The sequence below is a fragment of the Armigeres subalbatus genome, chromosome 3, assembly GCF_024139115.2.
Source record: "Armigeres subalbatus isolate Guangzhou_Male chromosome 3, GZ_Asu_2, whole genome shotgun sequence".
Lineage (NCBI taxonomy): Eukaryota > Metazoa > Arthropoda > Insecta > Diptera > Culicidae > Armigeres > Armigeres subalbatus.
This window is the reverse complement of record NC_085141.1, coordinates 17,692,457-17,716,313: the sequence shown is the minus strand read 5'-3', so window position 1 is coordinate 17,716,313 and position 23,857 is coordinate 17,692,457. Positions and strand designations below refer to the sequence as shown.

General features: G+C 37.5%; 2 protein-coding genes across 2 annotated transcripts in view; both read right to left on the bottom strand.

Annotated features, from left to right (window-relative positions):
* Positions 1–23,857, bottom strand: part of LOC134225299 (microtubule-associated protein futsch) — a 334,589-nt gene that overhangs the window by 35,448 nt on the left and 275,284 nt on the right. Inside the window, exon 3 of the mRNA XM_062705255.1 lies at positions 5,994–6,166. Within this exon, the coding sequence (XP_062561239.1) occupies positions 5,994–6,166 (173 nt within the window). The remainder of the gene's footprint in view (positions 1–5,993; positions 6,167–23,857) is intronic.
* LOC134225305 (uncharacterized) lies at positions 16,058–16,819 on the bottom strand. The gene is made up of 2 exons (XM_062705261.1): positions 16,661–16,819; positions 16,058–16,603 (listed from the first exon to the last, which is right to left on the bottom strand). Exons 1-2 carry the CDS (start codon positions 16,713–16,715, stop codon positions 16,194–16,196), a joined length of 465 nt encoding a protein of 154 aa, XP_062561245.1. The 5' UTR covers positions 16,716–16,819; the 3' UTR covers positions 16,058–16,193.

The following is a 23,857-nucleotide window of genomic DNA, read 5'->3' as shown; positions in this document are numbered from 1 at the left end:
GGGGGGGGGTGTTGCTCTCGAACCACGTGGTTTTTTTACACGAAAAACTTTTGGTGAATAACAATAGCGGTGTAAAAAATACAAATCATTAAAATTTTATGATTTAATCATTAAAAGCAAAGCGCATCTTAGGGCCGATACTCACGTAGCGTCTTTTCAACTCAGCGTTAAAAAGACGTAGGTGTGCATCGAGAAAAACCGGTAACGCCGATGCATATCTGCGTTATTTGACCAACTTAGCCTTAGATCCTGTTTCCATAAAAAAATAAACGAAAAAACAGGTTACGATTCAATCTCAATTTCCACAAAAAAAAATTGGGGAAGAAAAATAAAAAAATATTTTCTTTTGCATCAGCGGACTGCAGCCACAATTTTGAAAACTGTTCATGTTTTTACAATAATCCAAGAAAAATCTACAAAAGAATTTTGTGTGGATATTCAGGAAAAATCCAGTTATGAAATTTCCTGTAAAAACTTTGACCTTACTTCATACAATCCTGATAAAGTGCTAGCATTCAGAATGTTTTTTGAACAATTCTCTCTGGAAAATTTTGCTTGGAAATTTTGCTACAAATTGGTCATGAAAAAAAAACAAAACATCTCCAGTGTCTTGATCCGGCAGGTACGAGACGACGTGGAGCGCAGCGAGCGAGATGGGCAGACCAGGTGCAAAACGACTTGGCGAGCGTGGGGCGTATTCGAGGATGGAGAGATGCGGCCTCGAACCGTGTTTTGTGGCGTCAAATTGTTGATTCAGTGTTATCTGTTTAGATGTAGACTAAATAAATGAAATGAAATTAATCTCCAGTGTAAATTCCGAAAAAAATCCATCCAAAATCCAAAAATTTTCGGTGGAAAAAAATGTTCATATTTTCATATTTTTTTTTTACATTCTAATGAATTTCTTCGACAAGTTCTTCAAAATCTTCACCAGAAATTCTTTTTCATTTCCAAAATAAGTTTTTCGAACATTTTAAGGAGTGCACTTCAAAATATTTAGTCTCCAGTTAACCTTGCGAGCAAAGAGTTGCGAGATGACGAGTTCGATTCTCGTTTATGTCTAGGATGTTTTCCGGTAGGAAACATTGTCGACACCATAGGTAGAATGTATCCATCGTACTTGCTACACAAGATATATAACCGTGCAATGGCTGGCATTTAAAACTTTCAATTTATAACTGAGGAAATGCTGATAGAATAAACTAAGTTAAAAAGCAGACCAACTTCCAGTTGAAATATGGAGCCATAGAAGAAGAAGAAGAAGACTTCTAAATTTTTCAAGAAAAAATCTTCTGAATTTTCATGAGAAATTAAATAGCCAATGCCACATGAAACACTTTGATATTACCGTTGATTTTTTGTTTTTGGATTTTTTTTTTCAAATTTGGAATTTTGAAATGAAAATTTTTACGCTCTTTGTGAATTCTATCACATTTTTTTTTAATTTTCCAAGTATTTTTATATTCGAGGCATTATTTAGAATTTGCACGGAAGAGTCTATGCATTATCTTCAAAAAATACTTTGGATTTTCAAAGAATAAATCTTTAGAATTCTCAAGGTTCATGTTTTTTTGATTTTGCACCATAAATTCTTCCAAAATTTCATGGGAAATTCATTCTTCTTCGGAAAGTCATTTTGATTTCTTTGTAGGTTCAGCTAAATATTGCTTTAAATCTTTACCATGCAAAGAAGCACAAGAAATTATTTAGGAATTTTAAGGAATTTTCACATCAGAAAATCTTCAAAATTTTGATTTAATTTTCTAAGGAATTCCGATTGGAATTGCTTATAAAGTACAACCTTCACAAGTACTACAAAAGTACAATTTTTTCGGTATTTCCACTTGTAAAAACCCTGATTTGCCTCCTAGCGGTGATGGTGCCTTTCTCGTGCATTATAAAAATAGTATTTCGGCCATTACTCTTGAGCCCATAGTCCGATCTGGCCAATTTTCAATAGGAAACAATGGGAGAGTATTCTGCGTCGAATGCAACTTGTCGGGTGAATCGGTTAAGGATAAGTGCCTGAAAAATGAGTGACATTTTTTTACTATTTTTTTTCTATAAAAAAGTGGTATTTTGGCCATAACTTCCGAGCCCATAGTCCGATCTGACCAATTTTCAATAGGAAACAATGGTAGAGTATGCGTCGAATGCAGCGTGTTGCGAGTAAATCGGTTAAAGATAAGTACCTGAAAAATAAGTGACATTTTTTTTGGGTGTGTGCGCACAGACACACACACACACACACACACACACACACACACACACATACACACAGACATCACCTCAATTCGTCGAGCTTAGTCGATCGGTATATAACACTATGGGTCTCCGGGCCGTCTATAAAAGTTTGTTTTTGGAGCGATCATATAGCCTTTACGTATACTTAGTATACGAGAAAGGCAAAACATCGGAATATCCTCATTATTGGTGTTTCAGATGAAATTTTTCTATTTTCTACTGGAAAATCTTAGGAATTTCCTTCGGAAATATTTTGGAATATTCCGAATAATTTATTTTGAAAATTAAAAAAAACTGCTGAAAATTTCTAAGAATTTCTTTTGAAAAACGAAAAAAAATTCCATTCGAAAATTTAGAAGAATTTCCTTTGAAGATTCATTAAAGTTGCCCAGGATTTTGAAAAAAAATCTTTAGAGATTCTGTAAAAAAAGTAAGCTGGATTTTTTTCTAATTTATACTGGAAATTCTTCGGAATTTGATGTTTATTGGAATTTTCATCGTAAATATGCATTTCGGATTCTTCTACTTCTTCAAATTGAACATTTTTCGGAACTCTTCCACAGAATTTTGAAAAAAAAAACGTTGAAATACTGATGATTTTTCCGTGTAGACTCCGAAGAATTTCTTCTCAATATTCTGAAGGGTTTCCCTTGCAACTCTAGAATAATTATTCTTGAAAATAAGGAAGATCCTGGAATTTAAATCAATCCAAGCAATAAATGTAGGCAATGATTTAGGATTAAGAAGTCTAGTTTTTATGATATTGAATAATTAGGATAATTGATCGAAAAATTTAATATTGCACCTAATTCGAACATTTAGGTGCATTATTAAATTTTTCGATCAATAATGCACAAAATTCTAGTAGTGCGTATGAAAAAGGTTATGACATAGAGAAGCTTGCATTTAAAAAATCAACATGAAATTCTAAATAAAATGCTTTTTAAATTCATAAAAGGGTCTTAGAACTAAGAAGATTCCTGCGATATGAAAAAGTGGCAGTGTTCCAGAAAAAAACACTCCAATTCCTAAAACAATCTAGGTTAAAAAATAGTGTTATAATAACGATTGCAATTGAATTCCAAAACAAATCTCAACCCTTTCAGGACGGATGGGTCATATATGCCCAGCATTTTAGATTTTCTATTAAATCACAAAAGAGAGCTAGGTCACCATTTCCTTCAGTAAAATTGTTCATCTAGATATTGGCTTCACAGAAAAAAAATGGGAGCTCAAATTTGACTGACCCTGAAAACTCAGATATCCGAAACCTTGGAAACCTTTCGATTCTAAGAGCATGCAAATGAAGTTGAAATGTTTGAATCATTCTGAACACTCAGATAAGATGGGTCATCCTAAACTTTAATCCAGTGATTAATATTCAGGAATACGATCTGCTCAAGGTACTCCAAAATGCTCTCAAATTCAGCCCACGACTTCTCGGGTGATCAATCAAGACATTTGCAATGTCCTCATCATCGGTAAGTACCCAATCCGATGAAATAAGCATATGATCCTAATTTCCATTAACATGAGATCCAAGAGACAAGGTACCCAACATTATCTTGAGTCAACATCAAGATGCACAATGACTATGAGGTTTGTTCACAAACTTTTTTGTAGGGCCTTAGAAGCACTGGGTTCACGGACTTGAATGATTAAGTAGTTCAAACATTACGACTTCCAGGACGTTTTGTATAACCTTAAAAGTCTGTAGTAGCTCGTATGAATAATAATTGAAGTCATATCAACCCAATGGACCTACTGGAATATTATATCATACATCATTCATAAGTTGGTTAATTGAATAAATCGAATGATCCGAACTTCAAAATAATAATTGATCTATAATACATCCATTTCTCTATGAGTCGCTTATGAAAGGACCATTGACTGAAGCATATTCGAGATGTGGAATAGAAGTTCCTTGGAAAATTATTCCAAAGAACCATCAGAGTGACCGAGAAAATATTTTTAGTATGGCATCATTTGCTTCCACGAGTCGATATCAAAATAAAATTTCAATGAAGAATTAGAAATTTTGAGACATGAGCCAGCTCTGGATTAAAAATCTCTTTAGTAGAGAAAAAAAAATAGAAATTTTCCATAATAAAATAGGAAATTGCCAATAAAGAACAATAATGCACTTGACAATAATAAATTAGCACTTGTAAAAGCAAAAATTGCAATTATGAAATAAGAATTTTCCATAAAGAAATTAAAATGTTCAACGGAAAAATACATAATTCTCATGAATAAAACAGTATTAACAATGAACAATTAAAAAAAGTATTTTATAATTATTTATTTCCAATATTGATGATTCTGAAAACAATACTGAAATTTCAACAGGAATGCTACTCAAAAGAAACAACAGTAGGAGGTTTTATTTGCATCTCTAAAATTACATATTAACTTTGTGATTCTCTGATAAACCTTTCATTGTATAAGTTCAGTTCAGATGCTTCGCTGAGGTTAATATCTTAAGAATTTCCAGTAGCTCCAGAGCTATGGAAGGTCCCAAATACTCTAAGGAATCTATAGGGATATTCAATGATGAACTTTATAGTTATTTAAAAAGAAAACACTAATAAAAAAATTTAGTAAAAATTTAAAGTATAGGGATATTTTGGAAAATTTCTAAACCATTATAAATTTTTCTCGAAATTTTTATAAGATATTCGCGAGCCCATATTTTTTTGTATCCTCCTGAAGCATTGAAGGTGTGCGAGTTCTAGATATCCTAATACTTGATACACATTACAACATGATAACATAATCAAAATTTTCGACTTCATGAAAATTTTATAATTTCCATGCTGGGTTTAGTTTAATTTTGAATCAATTGAAATTGTCCATCTTCAAAATTGATCGGATTAACCATATGTTTTAGTTACATAAGGTTTTTTTTTATAATTTTTTTTACTTGAAAAAAACCACGTGGTCATAGGGGGGGGGAGGGGGGGGTCTGCCAAATGACCACGATAAGCCACATGGGGGGAGGGGGGTTGAAAATCTTCAAAAATATGACCACGTGGTTTCTGGATGGCCCCTAACGACTGATGCAGATGTAGTCAATTTGATTGTCAGTGCAACGGGGCCGCACGACCATATTTCAACTGAAGTCAGAAGGCAACCGTGCCATGCTGACTCAACTCGATATCAAAACTGGTAGCTTTTTGTTAGATATAGTCTGACCTGACCCGTAGATGCATTGTGGGAGTAATTTGTTAGTACATACTACGAACTTTGTTGGACGCTTCGACGAATAAGCTATCGATTTACCGACGATGAGAGGGCTAAACACAAAAGTTTGTGAAGAAAAAGTGCCCCTCCCCTAAAACATTATGGTCCAAAATCAACCAGGTTTTCTCGTCGCATACATACATATTTCGCCCCCTACAAAATGTCGTCCGCGAGTTATCAGGCGGCTGAATCTGACCCTGATTTTAAACAATTTAATCAATTTTGAAATCTAATGTTTTGCATTGGTTCCTCCAGCCCAGTGTATATTTATACCAAGTAATTTTCCGGGTCGAATGCTTCAATTTCCCTGCTTCCTCAATTACTGGAGCAAGGAAACGGCGGGCATAATTAATTCTCGTCACAGGTCAACCCTGTTCCGTTCGACGCTATTTTCAGCGCAGCTGCTGGTACGTGGTAATTATCGACTCTGCTGCCGAGCCCAACCGGCAAACATTGAGCTATATAGAAGTTTGTACGGCATCGTTTGCTATGCTCTGGCTCACCTGTAGGACCCAGGAGCCATTTCCGGCGAAAGTATAACCAGCGTGGATGATGTGTCGGTGCCGGGTGAAGCTGCTCAGAAGGTTCCGTATGCACTGGATGAAGGTGTTGATCTGCGGATGGATCAGGATCTCCGTGACGAGATTCTCGCTTGCGTACTGGATCAAACGTTCACCTGTGAGTGGGAAAAGAGAAAAGGACAGAAAGTTCGGGTAAGTAATATGCTGAGATGGTTCGAAATGGATTGGTGTAGACGCGGGACAAGTGTAGTTCATATCGTTTCATGTATGACACTTGAATGTTATTCATGTATGACAATCAAGAAAAGTTAATTGCATGCATTTTGATTGCTTATGACTATTATTAATTACTTTTGAGTATCTTAGAGTAAAATCGCAAGATTATAAAATTTTCCATTTATTTTCACTATTTGAAAATTTTTGTTTCAACATCAACATGCTTAGGCAACTTATATGTGACCAGATTCAGTAGCAATAAAGTTGCTGTAACCATTTTTTCTGGCTTGTGCTATGCTGAAAACTCATATGCACAGCAGCCTGCTGCCGCAAACATAACTGTCGCATATTGATATGAAATCCATATCATAATGGGATAGCTACGCTCGCCGCGGCGATTTAATTTGAAAATTGTATTATCTTTCGGTGGGAATCGAACTCACGACCCATTGTTTGTTTAAAAATGCAAAATCGGAACCCAATATAATTCCCAGGGAATTTGATTTTCTAATATGACTATTTTATATTAATTCCAATGCCTGGGGATATAATTATTTCCACCAGTGCAGGTGTTTCTTAAATCCTAGAATAGCGCTATTGCGGATTTTATACCGAGCGCTCTGAACTTACTATCAAAAACTTGCTTAGAGAACTCGTACACTTGACGAACTCTATGTGCTTTATTCTTTTCTTTATAGATAACTAAAATAGTTTAAAAATATAAACAGTCCTCCAATGTATAACGTTCAGCGTACCCACGGAGAAAATCTAATATGAGCTGTACCATCTTCATCAGTTAAGTCCATACCGACAATGAACTGCAATGAATTTACCAGAGTTGTGCTTTATATTGCTTCAGATCCTTTTTGAAACTCTCTTAGACGTTTGGGATGTTTGCATAGCATCGGATTGGCTAAAACAATCCCATCATATTTGGGATGAGTGAATGCAAACATTGCCGGTTATCTGATAATGGATCGGAGCCACTTTCCGAAAACCTGGTATACGATTAATTTATTCGACACTTGATGAACGAAGCCATTGTATTAAGCGTCCCGTGTTCAATTTTTTGTCAGAAGGTTCTGCCATGATTTTTTTATATAACCTCTGACAACATAAGCAACAACTTACATTCAAACCAGTTGTATGTAAATTTCTGGTGGGCAAACATACAACGTACAGAAAGGACACACGGATAGTTAGTGATACTAGGTATGTAAGCTTGGAAAAAAAATCGTTAATGGAAAACACACAAACCACGCGTTTCACATCAGGTTGGCAAACAGAACGTGTCCGTTGGCACAAAAATAATTCAATTACGATCCGGTAGAGAGAACTTTATCTCCACTAAAAACCGCTTGCGTTGTTACATTTTAATAGCAGTATGATACCATTAAGGATGATTTCCCATTCCAGTCAAACGCTCGCAAGGATTTTTCACTCTCTAAAAGCTGATCGTTGTCAGCCGGAAGAGGCATATGAATATCTACATTGTGATATCGTTTGAGCTTTGAACCTAACCTCAAAGGAGCAGCGCGCAAATAATGGCTTTATCTTCCCATTTTCAGCAGCCATGAATCAACTTAGATATTCTGTTTTGAAAATCCGGGTGGCTATAATGATACTGCTGGAAGTTAGACTTAGTCTCAGAAAATGCGAGCACCTTCATAATTCTGGAGTTCTGACAGCATAAGTAAGTATGCTAAAAGTAGAACGAAAGTTGATACGCATTCTCGTTTACGCCAGAAAAATCAATTGGGAAAATGATTCGGACGAATCGGATTCGTTCGAAAGCATCGGTCTTCCAAGAAAACATTGAATACGGTTAGTATTTATAAGTTTTGCGTAACTAGAATCAGAGCTTTAAATATTCGATTATTTTTTTATGTCACTTTACTTCTAAGCATATTCATATTCGGCTCTTCACCGTCAATTTTCAGAATGAATATGGGTCAGTGAGTATTTATTTAAATGTCACAAATTATTAAATTAGGAATGGGCGATACCGATACGATATATCGGGAATCGATATTTTCGCTCCGAATAATCGATATTTTGTATCGATTTTTTAATGTTCGATTTTTGACCGTATCGATTTTTTGTAGCTGATATCGGATTTCGATTTTTTTTAAATTCCGAGACATGATCCGTGATATAACAAAAGTAAAAATGTTATAGAGTAGGCATTAGGGTGGTTCAAAAAATCGATTTTGCTCCACAGTGCTCATCTGATTCTTTACCATGTTCTGAGTGTCCTCTGAAAATTTGAGCTCATTTGGATTAAAACTGATTTAGCACAAGCCGTTTCAAGTTTGCATGCAAATTAGTATGGGGAAATTTATTTTTTCATTATACTGTTAATGACGCTTCCCCATCAAGCGCATGTTAAAAGAAAACCTACATAGCTAAATGGAATACTCAACAGCTTTCACTCAGTGAAAACCGCATCTCAATTAATCGTTCCAATAATTAGTAATCGAATTTAATCTGTACCGTGATTTTCTGGAGCTAATTGCATAACTCATCAACAGGCAACATTGCTGCTCGTGGCGCGAAAGATAGCACACACAAATTCAGGCTACTATGTTGCACTGCACATTTCAGTGATGCCCTCAAAGAAGTTTAACGATCATGACTAAAGATTCGCAACCTGTCTTAAAATCGATTACTGAATATTGGGACGATTAATCAACATGCGGTTTTCGTTGGGTGAAAGCTGTTGAGTATCCCTTTTAGCTATGAAGGTTTTCTTTTAACCTGCGCTTAATGGGGAAACGTCGTTAACAGTATAATGAAAAAAATTCCCCATACTAATTTGCATGCAAACTTGAAACGGCTTGTGCTAAATCAGTTTTAATCCAAATGAGCTCAAATTTTCAGAGGACACTCAGAACATGGTAAAGAATCAGATGAGCACTGTGGAGCAAAATCGATTTTTTGAACCACCCTAGTAGGCATAATCTGTTAAAAACAGTGAGACTGTGATGTGTGATGTGATGACCTAACAAATAAAAAAAGATTTATATTTATATCTCTCTTCGCTTGTGTGGTCGGGTCGGGATCTGAAGACCAAACTGGCACAACCTCACACAACCCTACTTCATTGAGCGCCGTTGCAGATGAAGCAAGTGTGTAGGGGCCGGACAATACTAAATACTCATCCTACTTGGTTGGCATGTGTACAAAAATACATATGGGAGAGTTAGTTCTGAAAATGTATTGCGAGAGATCGGCTGGTACCTGGTGCTGGGAATTTGGTTTCATCAGTACCCGCTAAGCTGCGGTGGACGACGGAGGTCCTTCGTAGCTTAGTAGGGAAAGCACCTGTCTAGCGAACTGGGGTCGTGGGATCAAAGCCCACCGAAGGGGCGGTTACCCTCCAATACCTTTTCTGAACTAAATCTACCACATGTTGTACATATGCATAATCAAGTTTCAGACCAGGGTTACTGGAAATCGCATCAAGTCATTCGCATTCACTCATATTTTCCGATACGAATCGGAGGAGAACGATAAACGATGCATCCCGAATGAACCGAATGATGCCTATCGTTTCAATGCTAGTGAGTTACTCCCGTACGAATAACTTTTGTGTTGGTCGTGCTGCTTTTGCATCGCCCAGGATTCATCACTATGCAGGAATTAGAGATTTGTGATCGGGGTGCGATGATGATCGGTGATGAGTGATGATAGAAAAAATGAATCACTGAATCACCGATCAGATCATATGGATAACAGCAAAGTGTGAGCCGGGTACAGCAGTACCGCGATGAGTTGTGAAGCATATAATTGGATAGTTAGCGGTGCAATTGGAGAAAACATTTAGGAAGCGAGGTTAATAGGTTGCTGCTTGGCTATGTTTATTGTTGTGTATGTATTACGTAATACTACATCATAGTCTTTGGAGCAGTGCAGAAATCACGTGGTCATCAATGGGATAATGAAGAGTGATTGGGTGTAATGGAAAATGACTACGATAAATCAAGTAAGAGAACGGGAGAACAAAGTTGTATCGAATATTTTTATTTTTGATAATTCAACAATTTTCGACAAACAATAATAAGTGGATGTGTAAAAACCACGCATCATTTAGTTCTAAACGCAAAACAAAATAAAAATTCTTAAGAAAAGATATGTATCAAGTACAGAAGTATTAGCCGGTCCAAAAATCATTGGTAAAAGCATTTGTCATAATTTTGCACGGTGGCGGCAGCGTTTTCGGCATCGAACCCAAAGTAAATTTAACAGGCTGCGATAAAATCTACTGAATTTCCTCAGAAAATTTCTTCGAAATAGTATTTCTTCTATATTCACCCGGGAAATTCATCAAAACTTCAATGAAGGACGGATTTGAATTTCCCCGAAAATTCCTCTAAATTTCCATTGGAATTTTTGAATCTGTGGGAGAACTTCTTCTAAATTTCCAAGGGAAATTCTTTTGCATGGACTTTGATATTTCTCCGCAAAATTCTTGTGGATTTGGATCGAAAATTGCTTCTGAATCGATAAAGCGGATTCCTCAAACTAAAGCATGTTCTACAATTTTCTTCAATATTAGACCTAAAATTATTTTATTAAATCTAAAATTTCAATCTGATTTCAACAACCGTACACTACTTTTGATAAACATTTATTAGCCGTCTCATAGTTTCAATCCACAATAAATAGAAGTAAACCGTTATAAACAGGGATAGAATTTTGAAAAAGAAATTGATATTGTGAAGACCTTGGCTATTAGCAGCAGGACGTTGGGATTTCGTAGAAACTTCTTATAGTTGAAAAATAATATTTGAGAAGAGTTTATACTTCTAATCTATATAATAAAAATGAAATGGTCTGTGTTCGTATCCGCATAACTCGAAAACGGCTGGATGGATTTTATTCATTCCTTCAGCAGTTACATTCGTTACAGTTTCCGACGGGTTTATATGATATTTCCTCAGTCGAAAATCATTTGTAAAGTTGAGTAAACCGTGAAAAACTAAAATAAAGATTCGTATGGGAATTTCGCATGGGCAGTTCGCAACGCGCATTTTCGCCTACTATGCAGGACAACGTCTGCCGGGTCAACTAGTACCTAATAAAAATGAAATGGTCTGTGTTCGTATCCGCATAACTCGAAAACGGCTGGATGGATTACATTCATTCCCTCGGCAGTTACATTCGTTATTGTTTCCGACGGGTTTATATGATATTTCCTAATGGAAAATTACGAGTAAGGCAGAGCAAACCGTGAATAACTAAAATTGAGAATCGTATTGAAATTTTGCATGGGCAGTTCACAACGTGTATTTTCGCCTACTATGCAGGACAACGTCTGCTGGGTCAACTAGTCTATATAATAAAAATGAAATGGTCTGTGTTCGCATCCGCATAACTCGAAAACGGCTGGATGGATTTTCCTCATCCCTTCAGCTGATATGTTTGTTATCATTTCCGACGGGTTTATATGATATTTCCTCATGTGAAAATCATTAATAAAGTTGAGTAAATCGTGAAAAACTAAAAAAAAACGATTCGAATGGGAATTTTGCATAGGCAGTTATCATCGCGCATTTTCGCCTACTATGCAGGACAACGTCTGCTGGGTCGACTAGTTGAATAATAAAAGTCCAGGAAACAATTGTAGATATAAAAGGGGCTGTCCATATATCACGTGGACAGGCTTTGGTCAGTTTCAGATACCCCCTTCCAAAGCGTAGACAATTGTTCATATAATATTCCAAAAATTTGTATGGACCGTGGACTTTCGCCATACCCTCTCCTCCTCCTAAAATGTCCACGTGGTATATGGGCAGCCCCAAAGCAATCTGAAAATTTAATTATATATCGTGGAATTAATGCTAACAGAATCCTGAATTGATATCAAAACAATTTCAATTGGTTGAAATACTACCAAAAATATGTGAATAGTGATTTTTTTTTCGTTTGAAGAAGTTAAGAAAATTTTCAATGAAACTGTTATGCGGATACATTCAATACAAGCAAGCATGTATATATTTTCACATTTCTTCCGAAAAAAGTCACAATTTGCATCGTGGTACACGGCCAGACTTATAACCATCATTGCCACGGTTAAACTCATCTACCCAAAATGAAGATCAAACAAGTCAAAATTAAGTTCAATTCCCTTAATTTGGATCGTTGGAGGGGGAAGCCAATTTTTAGTCGAATGGCCCACCCCGAGCTTGAGTAGTTAGCGTTTGATCATGTGTAGAAAAGTATCTAAATACTAAGTTGTTTCCACCCAACGAAAAGTTTGAATATGTTAAAAAAAAACCTAAATTTGAGATCAACCCCTTCAACCTAATTTTGCCTCCCCCTATCGAACTGCTATCCTTAAGTGCTTTACTTTTTCTGTTTTTGATATCAGCGGGTGGAATGAAAGAGATGCCAAATCTAAAACAACTCATAATTTAGGTTGTTCTAATCTAACAATGCATAATAACCATATTTCACCATATTGCTTTTGGGAATAAAAATGCACAAATCTATTAACAAGTACTTACTCCCCAATATTTCCCATCATCTCCAATCATCATCACTCGCGATGCGTTTTGTCGATCGATCGGTTGTGATGTAGGGTAAGACGGTATAATATGCCCCCCCTAAGGCAACTCTTTGATAACTTTTTACTTTTCAACGCAATTTATGCAAACTTTGTGTTATTTGGTAGTCCAAGAAGTCGCAAATGCATTGCCCGTGAGTAATCATATGAAAATATTACAGATAACACGTTATAATGCTTTTTTGAAAAGTCGGGAAAAAATGGATTTCAAAAAGTGCCTGGGCAATACGCCCCACCTTAACCAAAGACGTTTCATAGCCCTTCATTAGTATTTTATCAATCCCATAATAAAAAGGCTACAAATCCTTATGCTCTTGACATTAAAAAACCAACATACGTCCATTTAAGCAGGTGTGAATTACATTTCAATATTTTCCATACAATTTGGAAGCAACTGCTGCAGGCTCGCTGCGCTTGTGTCCAGTTGGTAAGGGCATATCGTCCTGCCTACACTGGGGCGTTTTGGCCAGTGAAACATGTTTTCGAAAATCGTTACATTTTTGAAGATGGAAGCAATTTTATACCATATTAACCACTGAGAAAAGTTATTTTGTTGCCCAACTGAGTGTTCCAGTGCAAGTTTTGCGGACAATATGCCAGAGTCGCTTCAGAATGTCGAGCAAACAGACATGAAAAGTTACATCAAAACTGTAACTTTTTGTATTTTGCTATTATTTTCATTGTGTTATACAAAAATACTTCCACATTCACATAGTATGATGGGTTTACAAATACTTATAGGTACCAACTGATTTTGACCCTTAATTAGTTATAGTTTTCTAGAAATCAAAGGGGGGCGTTTTGGCCAGGTGGGGCGCATTATACCGTCTTACCCTAATCGCAGAGGAATACGACTGCATATCGTATGCCTGGAGCAAGCTAACGTTCAGATACGAATAGCTGGTGAGTGGCATTTGTTTACGAATAGAAGACACCCAAAATATTTCGTTCTATTCATTGAGTATCGTGCTCTCGCGTGAGACGAACAAATACAAAGTAAAACAGCAAAATTCATTACTGAGTGGCGTCTCAAGTGAGAGATGATGCTATATGGGGATCAGTAACCCTGTTTCAGACATAGTAAAACCATAATGCTGCTGGCCACACTACAAGCACCGACGTCCATAATCAGAGCGAGCCTCGGATCAAGCCGATGTACCGAGACAATTAAAGTCATAGTAGAAAAAAAAGGACCTTCAATAAAAACATCAAGTTTATTCAAGTGAACCTCCGTGAACGTAAGCTTCCCAGGTAAGCTGTTCTCGTCCATCATTTTCCATAGCTCTACGCGGTCTATACTGTCGCTTTGATATAAATGAACGGATGGTGCGTTGGGACTTGGTATTCACAGAATTTTTGAAGGATTTGCCGTACAGTAAAGATCTTGTCCGTTGTGGAATGGCCATCAACGAAGCTGGCTTGATAACTTCTCACGAACTTTTTCACTTATGGGGACAGACGTCGGAAGATGATCTGGGATATCACATTGTAGGCGGCATTAAGGATGGTGATCGCTCGAAAATTCTCACACTCCAGCTTGTCGTCTTTCTTGTAGATGGGGCATATAACCCCTTCCTTCCACTCCTCCGTTAGCCGTTCAGTTTCCAAGATTCTGACTATCAGTTTGTGGAGGCAAGTGGCTAGCTTTTCCGGGCCCATCTTGATGAGCTCAGCTTCGATTAGCTGTTGGATGGCATCCTTAACTTCCCTCAAAGTATGAGCTGGTTGGCTTTCATCGTTCGCTGAACTGACGTAGTCATCTTCTTCTCTGTCTTGACTTTCACTGCCTGTACTCTCAGCGCCATTTAAATGTTCATCGTAGTGCTGCTTCCACCTTTCGATCACCACACGTTCGTCCGTCAAGATGCTCCCATCCTTATCTCTGCACATTTCGGCTCGCGGCACGAAGTCTTTGCGGAATGCGTTGAGCTTCTGATAGAACTTGCGTATTTCTTGAGAACGGCACAGCTGTTCCATCTCCTCGCATTCCATGTGACGTTTTTTCTCCTGAAAACGTTCCACGTTCTGCCGAGTACCTTGCTGCAGCGCGACCGCCCACGTTGCGTCCTTCTCCTCAAGAATCTCTCTGCATTCTTCGTCGAACCAATCGTTCCATCGACCTTGTCCCACATACCAGACGTTGTTCTCCACTGCATCGTTAATGGCTATATATACGACCATAGTTCCCTTTGGGGTTTGTTACCCGATATTCCCTAAGGTTGCTCGTATCCCGGTCAGCGCCGTACCCTACGTCGCATTTCATATTTGCAATTGATTTTTTTTTGGCAAAGCAATATTTTGCACAGAGCCGTTTTTTTATTTGATGTTTATGTTCCATCCATTGGCATCAATTAACATCTTGACAATCTAAAATGGAACTTACATTACGTAAAAGAACATATTTAAATACTTGTTGCTTCAGAATTTTGAATCTTATCTCAAAATACACCAAGGGGTATAAAATACATCAAATCCCTGACGTGTGTATCGAAAGTTTTCCAAACGGCTTCAAAGAATATTCAAAATCGTATTGTCAGATGATGATGAGTTGCGTAAGTAAATCACTAAATATCCTGAAGGGATATTCTTACCAAAAGAGCGTCTCAATGCAGCGAAAAAGCGAATTTTCTACATTCTTATTATGCTATTCATCATCTTTGAATTCCAAAAGCTCATTCAGTACACGAGCTACATTATAATCAAGCAGAGCGGGCGGCTTCTTTCGAGGAAGTCGCATCCTTTCACAAAAGGCGCAACGTGATCACATGGTTGGTGCACTAGACTGCTCTTTTCGGTATCTTGATGGAGTGAGCCTTCTATATGTGCCGCGATTCAGGATAGAAGGTAGTCAACTCCATCATCCAGCTTTTTTGTGCACTGTCTTTTCTTATCATGCTCATGCTCATGCATTTTTTTCCGGCACTTCTCTCGCGAAAGAAGCCTTGCTTGGCGCTTCGATGTTGCGGAGTTCTAATGAAGCCACAAATCGTTGCGGCGTTTGCCTTCGTAAAGGCTGTACATATTTCAAGCAAATTTGAAGATGTATTATTCTTATTATTTTATACTTATTTGCGGAAAGTGGGTCGTTGTTGGTGGTTAAAACTCTACAAAAAAAATACTTATTTGAAGTAGCATCATACAAACATTTTTTCAAAACTTTCATATAATAAAATCTGTGTTCAAGAGTGTGTTAGAATAACAAACTAGCCTATTTTTATCATATCATCAGAATTGTGCAATGTAAATAATACAACACACTTGCTTGCTTTTAGACTTGTTAGAATTCTTCCATTTAATTCCACCCTTTGTAATCTTTGCAGATACGCATTTTCAACCTCAGTGTCTCACATTTAAGGTCATTATAGAACACATTTATTTTATCACTTTGTTTAGCTATCCTACCACGTTTTAAAAGCTAAAACCAAAACCATAATCAACTTAATCCACATCGCATCCTTCAGACTGGAAGCGTCATCGCACGAATTCGGGTCCTCACTGAGACAAGTGGTACAGTTGACAATTTCGGTTCTGCTGCTCCAGCCGGAACAGAAATCCACCTCCGCAAAGGTGCATCCACGTGCATGTCCTCGCTGGTGCTTTTCTTCGCCAAACAACACCTCCACCGTGTAGCATTTGTACCCACCGGCGTAGGCGGCCGTTCTATTCAAAGGCAATGTGGGATTCAAACCCGATAGGAATTCATGCCCTTGAAGCACCAAAAAGTCCGAGCAGGTCCAAAAATCACTGCTCTGGTCACAAATTTCCCAGCTTATAAGGGTCGAGCAAAAACTGCAGTTGAGAGCAAATCCTGCGTTGGATTCGGATTTAGTAATCAGGTAAGATCAATTGAGTGAGTTTTACTTACCAAGGTTTAAACTCGATGAGAAAAGGAAACCAATTATAATGATTTGTTGAATCATTTTATTCTAGTTTCGCCGGAAGCTAGAGGGTTATAAAATGAAAAGATTGAATCGTAAAACGCAACTCTCTACCGATAGTTTCAAGGTGACTTGTGCAAATATTGACATAAGTTGATAATAGTTTCAATGATAACAGTTCGATAAAGCCTCGTGTTGAAGTTTTCAGCCACGCATTTCATGCGCTGCGGACATAAGCTGGCTTCCCCAGCAGCAGGTGCACTTGACGGTTCACTCGTATTCCCTGCAAATAATACGTAGCTCGTTCGCATTCTTCTTCTTCTTCTTCAATGGCTCTACATTCCAACTGGAACTTGGCCTGCTTTCCAACTTGGTATTCTATTCGATTTCCTCATTTATTAATTGAAAGCATATATGATGATGGATCGACTGTAATTTAGATATTTCGGGATTTTCTTGGCATGCAGTCTTAATTCCAGAGTTAAAACAGGGTTTTACTACTGTAGTAAAACCCTGTTTTAACTCTGGAATTAAGACTGCATGCCAAGAAAATCCCGAAATATCTTAATTGAAAGCTTTTCTATGCCCGCTATTGCATGAGTGTGTATCTTGTGTGGCAAGTATAATGGATACACTATGCCCAGGGTGTCGAGAAAGATTCCAACCCGCTCGCACCCCAGCTCGTCCACATGTTCAAAGCCAATTCAGGTTACATCATTTATGATAATAAATATCATGATGAAGAGTAACTTGATGCCAATTTCCTTACATTAATTTTTATTTCTCATATTCACACGATAATTATTATAATAAATGGCGTAATCTGACTACTATTAGCCTTAGTTTTATCTGATCTGGTCTGATTGTGATTAATCCCGAACATGACTGTTATACTAAACATTGACATTAGTGGCTTGAAAAACTTTTTTTTTTCAATGGCTTTCAATGCGAAAGCGTAAGATTACAAACGAATTCAATGGACAACAAACAACTATCGAACCTTGCATTAAAAACCCTGATTAATCCAGCTAGCGGTATTGGTGCCTTTCTCGTGCAAAAAAAATACAAAAAAAATGATATGGAATGATAATGATATGGAAATGCTAATATCATCTTCCAAACTTAGACGTACATGTTCATGATAGAATTAGAGGCGAAAGTATAGAATTGATAGTTCCGTTAGTATACGGTAGGTATGAAGAATGTTTTTATAGGTGTAAAAAAATGGATTATTATCGAAGGTTCATGTACCTCTGATTTTTTTTCACAGAAAGTTATGCAAGGTCATTAGAAATGAGGTACGGGGTGTTTTAAAATATTTCATCGGTGATTTTTTGAAAAAAGTAATATTTATTGTTTTCTTCTCGAATAAACCGCAAAAAAAGTTAATTTATAAACCAGCAATGGATCAATCATTGTAATTAATCCTCAAAATTGAAGATGTACGCATTTGTAGACATTTTTGAGTAGAAAACCTAACTTGCCCAAGTAACATGTTTAGTTTTAGTATAGTATACAGAATGTTGTTACTGCTTAATCTCTAAAACTTATTTTAAAACCTATAAATCTTCAATTCCGCAATAGACCGACAATAAAACTCTCTAAGGCCTGCGAGGGCCCATAAAACTTCGAATTTTGCCATGCGCCGCAGTAAAACCATTTATAGAAGTTTTATAATCATTTCAGGAATATTTTTTAATGGTTAATTTAACATAAATACAAGAATAGTTGAATTTTGAACTGATATGAACTCCCTATAATCACCCCGACTGCTAACATTATCAATTTTCAAATCAGAGTTGTAAGAATTTCTTTTTAAAACTTCTAAAATGGCATGTTTACTTTCAGTTCAGTTCCGAAAATGATTCCAATAAAATGGATTCCATTTGATTAAGAAAGATTAAACATTTTTAAATCGGTGCTACGGTATTCGGCACTTAGAACTTAAAAAATGGTTATTCTCTCCAGGCGTTTCACCCTCCTGATTAAAATGCAGGGCTACTTCCAGAATGCCAATTGCACAAACCATCGAGGATGAAGAGGCGTGTTTGAGTCAGGAGGGTGAAACGCCTGTCATCCGCGGTACAATGGCACTCTACCCAACATCGTTTTTGGTACTTCTGTTTTTGGTACCCAGTTTCTGGGTAGTATACCCGAATTCAGCGCTCATTTTGGGTGATTGGTTCGTACGCAGTTAGTGCTAATTATCGGCAATTAACTTCTCCTGGCGAAAACTTGCAATTAGTTGTGGTACTTCAAGCCTTTTGTGTTTGTATGGCTTCTTTATGTCGAAAAATAGCTTGTCGATACTTCCGAAGTTTTGTTTTCATGAATTAAACGAAATTAAAACAAAAACATTGTACGCCATATTGAATGAATGGTGGGTAGGCGTATTAGCCTACTCTTCAGTCCCCTGGTTTGAGTGTAATTCCCAGCAAGTGGGAAGTTAATGGCACCCTGCATTGGCCCAAAAAACATCTAGTAGCGAAGTTATCACTAGATGAGCAGTCGGTTCCTGGAAACAACTGGGAAAAGCTTAATTGTATTAAGAAACGGGAGTTTTCTTCCCGAGCAGAAGCTTATGCCGAGATGGAAAAAATGGAAGGGAACTCGGATACAGAAATGGAAGAGCATTTTCCAAAGTCACTTTCACCGAAAAAAGCTCGTCGTCCGTGTGCAAACAAATTTGCTATTAATTTCGATAAACGAGATTTCAATTCAACATGCTCGCAGAAATCAGCTCGCAGAGTCAATCACAAAAAAGCATTCCGGCATCGTCGAATGTTTCAGAACAAGTTGTGTTGGTAAATATAGTAGAAGAGGTATGTATTTGAGGTTATGCAATCGTAAATTATTCTGATTATCAATTATATTTCTAGATGGTTGTTGAACCTAACATCGGGCAAAATGTACAGTTGGAAACTGTAGTCGAGCAACCATCAGTTCCTCAAATTATTTATGTTGACCCTGGTGTGACTCTCGGGGCCCTCCTTAGCCGTGCGGTAAGACGCGCGGCTACAAAGCAAGACCATGCTGAGGGTGGCTGGGTTCGATTCCCGGTGCCGGTCTAGGCAATTTTCGGATTGAAAATTGTCTCGACTTCCCTGGGCATAAAAGTATCATCGTGCTAGCCTCATGATATACGAATGCAAAAATGGTAACCTGGCTAAGAAACCTCGCAGTTAAAAACTGTGGAAGTGCTTAATGAACACTAAGCTGCGAGGCGGCTCTGTCCCAGTGTGGGGATGTAATGCCAAGTAGAAGAAGGTGTGACTCTCGGTGCATTGGAATCAAATGACTCGGCAGCAACTATTATCGCGAATCAGAAGCAAATTCTTGAAAATCAATCGAAAATCATGCAGACCCTGGCAAAAGTGGTTACTCATGTTGACTCCATGTCACAAGCCATCAATGAAGGAACAATGATCCAACATACATCGACAATCGCGTTTATGGAAGAAGGTATCGACCCGGTTAATACATTGGAGCAGTTGGATACCTTGGAGATTTCGCTCAAAGATGACAATACTGTGCAGAAATACATCCGCAGTATGAACTTCATTTGTGGTACTAGTGGCAAATCCAATGGACTAGATTGTTGCTATAAGCTCGCTGACTATTTCATCACACGCCAGTTCTTGCTGCAATGTTCCTGGACTGGTAACACAAGAGCTTCCGGAGAAAAATTGAGCTCGAATGCCGAACCTTCTACTGCAGTGGGCACCGGTAAAATAGGATTGAAATTCTATAAGAGACAATTAATTGCCTATTATTCGGCAACTCGGCCGTACGAAAACCATTTTTTTGTTAAATATCTTGGCTGTGCATATGCACAGCATATGTTTCGAAATGGACAAATTGATATGAAATTTGCGAAAAAGAATCCACGTGTCTTGGAGGGACTCGAACCCTCAACCTCCTACTCTCTAGATAGGCGTGATAACCCCTACACAACAAGACCACTTAAAGGTCACGTTTGCGGAAAAGCCATCAGAATCCGAGTACCAACCTCCACCGCGGTTAGCTCTCTTTTTGCAAATTGAATATCTTTCGGATGCTTGATTTGCCCAATCTCCACATGTGCTTTACTGTTGTATATCCACAGCCAAGCGAGTGCACATTGTTTATTAAACGAGAGGATCGCACTCCATGCCCCCCAGTAACGGACTGGGCGGGACGGTATAGAATGTGAATTCAATGGTTTTCGTACGGCCGAGTTGCCGAATAATATGCAATAAATTGTAATCAAGTGTCGGTCTTTCACCGTCATTAGTCGTCTGAGTACACGCGACCGCTTACGTAAAGGCAATCAAACTCATCAAATGCTTTAGCCAAGCAAGCCTTTGGCACAGCAGAGTGCGATTGAATTCGCATTCTATACCGTCCCGCCCAGTCCGTTACTGGGGGGCATGAAGTGCGATCCTCTCGTTTAATAAACAATGTGCACTCGCTTGGCTGTGGATATACAACAGTAAAGCACATGTGGAGATTGGGCAAATCAAGCATCCGAAAGATATTCAATTTGCAAAAAAGAGAGCTAACCGCGGTGGAGGTTGGTACTCGGATTCTGATGGCTTTTCCGCAAACGTGACCTTTAAGTGGTGTTGTTGTGTAGGGGTTATCACGCCTATCTAGAGAGTAGGAGGTTGAGGGTTCGAGTCCCTCCAAGACACGTGGATTCTTTTTCGCAAATTTCATATCAATTTGTCCATTTCGAAACATATGCTGTGCATATGCACAGCCAAGATATTTAACAAAAAAAATCTATAAGAGGTTTCGTGCTTTGTTCTTGAAACTGTTTATGCTAGCAGACAAAGATTTCTCGGAAATGGACTGCGATAATTTTTTCAAGCGAATTATCAAAAACAGTAAGCAAAGAGTGGTGGCCAAAACAACGACTTCGAAACACCGTAACCGTCCCAAAAATCTTAAATATAAGGATAAAAAACCTAACAATATATTGGAATCAAGTGAGGGCCCATCGAATAATGTTTCACCTTCTATCGAATAAATATAAGTGTTTCATTTTAATTCTGTACAATTATAAAACTGAAATAATTGAATTGTTGAAAACAATTTTTATTTGGATACAATAAAATAGTACAACATATTATTGTTAATTTTGATTTCGTATCATAGCGAATGAAGTAATGGAATAAAAACAAAAACCTCTCTTCTTGGCATAGGAACGCCTACCATCTTACATTTTATGCTGGAAATGTCATATAATTTAGCAGGATTCTTATTTAATGAGGCAACATAAATATTCAAGAATGAGGATCTAATAGGTGTCTCAAAGAACAAATTTTAATGTTTCAATGGACTGCCATAGATCGAAACAGTTTGATTATTGTCGACAGCATATTTCATTTCCACAATTTCATTACTTTTTGTAAGAAACCACTTATTTGTGTTATCATTTCTAAGACAATATCCATTCAATTCTATGTGCTAGCTATTCCTAGCTTTATTGTTAGTTTCGTTATTCTGATCACCGTTTTCTTTCAATATGGGCTTTTTTAATTCAGGATTTGAAGATTTTCTTGGCGAATCATGTTCTGCAAATTCATAAATTTCATTAACCCTTCTTGCTATCTGTGACAACGGATGGTTTCCTGATCGAATTAAGTTTTTTATCTGATACAATTTACTTTCAAAAGGATACGCACTGAAGTTAGACAAAATCCCAAATCATCTACCAAATGACTAAGATTGTGGACATTGCTTGTTATGTAATCTTCGCCATAAATATCTCCGTAATATTCAATGTAATGCAATAGTAACGTATGTGCCAAGTCAAGTAATTGAGCATACTCGTTCGATGAACAAATAGTGACTGCGCAGAATAATGATAAAAAATGTTCATAAACTTCAGAAGATAAATGTGACTTTAAAATAACTATTGATATGTAATGCAAAAACGTTCTGTATTCTAATCCCTTCCAATGTGCCAGACAATCTAATCCCCGAACTGCTCTATGCATTTCTGCTGGCATTTTTATCTGTTGGAGCAGAACAGACAATTCAGAAACATCTTTAGCACACCATTTCGTTTTGTAATTCCCGAACTTCCCATCACGCCAACCGATCAAGCACTTTTTCATGATTCCTAGGTCGATCAAGTGTAGTGAATCACCCACAGGGAAGTCGTCGATCATATTGATTGGCAATCGTAGCAGTGGCGAATCTTGCTTATGATGAGATTCATACTTCTTGTCTCGAAAACCAGCATCAGTCCGTTTTTCGCCACACGACCTAGGATAGTAGTTGCAATGCGAAATGTATGAATACTCCCCAACAGTAGTGCATTTTTGGCATCCATTTTGCGAATTGAAATTGGCAACACCTAATAAAAATTAAAATATTAGAAGTAGACTTTATATCTAAAATTAATGACAAGCGTTTTGAAGATTTTTTTTTTGTGCCTTGCAAATCGTTTTGTGAAAATATTGGTTTTGGATATCCAAAGTTTTCAGGACAGAACAGTGCTACAAGTCAAGTGAAAGCCATCAATTAAAACTACAAGCTCCATCGAAAAAACTGCACACTCCACCAGAAACTGGGCGTTAATTTCTGTTTCGAATGGTGAACTCAAGATTTCGAAAGTGTTTTTCCACCCGTCTGGGATGTTTTGAGGAACGATGGCAAAACAGAGATCGAGAAACGGACCCTCAGCAGATTTCCCCTTCGTCGGTGTAGGAGCGGTTTCATGGCTGATGATACCGACGACGAACTACATCACGGATCAAATTCGATGAGATCAAACCAATTATTCCATTCTTCAGCTGTCATACATCCATGTCCTTTATTACACAATAATGTGTCAACCATACCCAATATGTACATAGCTATCGCTTTTGCTTCTTAGCGGAAAGCACCTATATTCACTTTTCTGAAAATAGTGCCCTTGCTTCCCCTAGTAGTACTACACATCTTTTTTTTCAACCGGCACATCAGGATTAATACCAATCAGATTCTCATTACGGTATACTGGTCACGGCAAGCGACACACACACGCGCATGGAAGTAATGCAAAATAAACGTAAATTAACAAAATATGTCTGGTTGAACATTCTTATTTAACCTCAAAATAGAGATAAAATAAGGGTTGCTGATTGACATTAGCTTTCCGATAAATGTGGTTCAACAGCCGTGAATATTACTTTATTTTCAATTTTAATCCC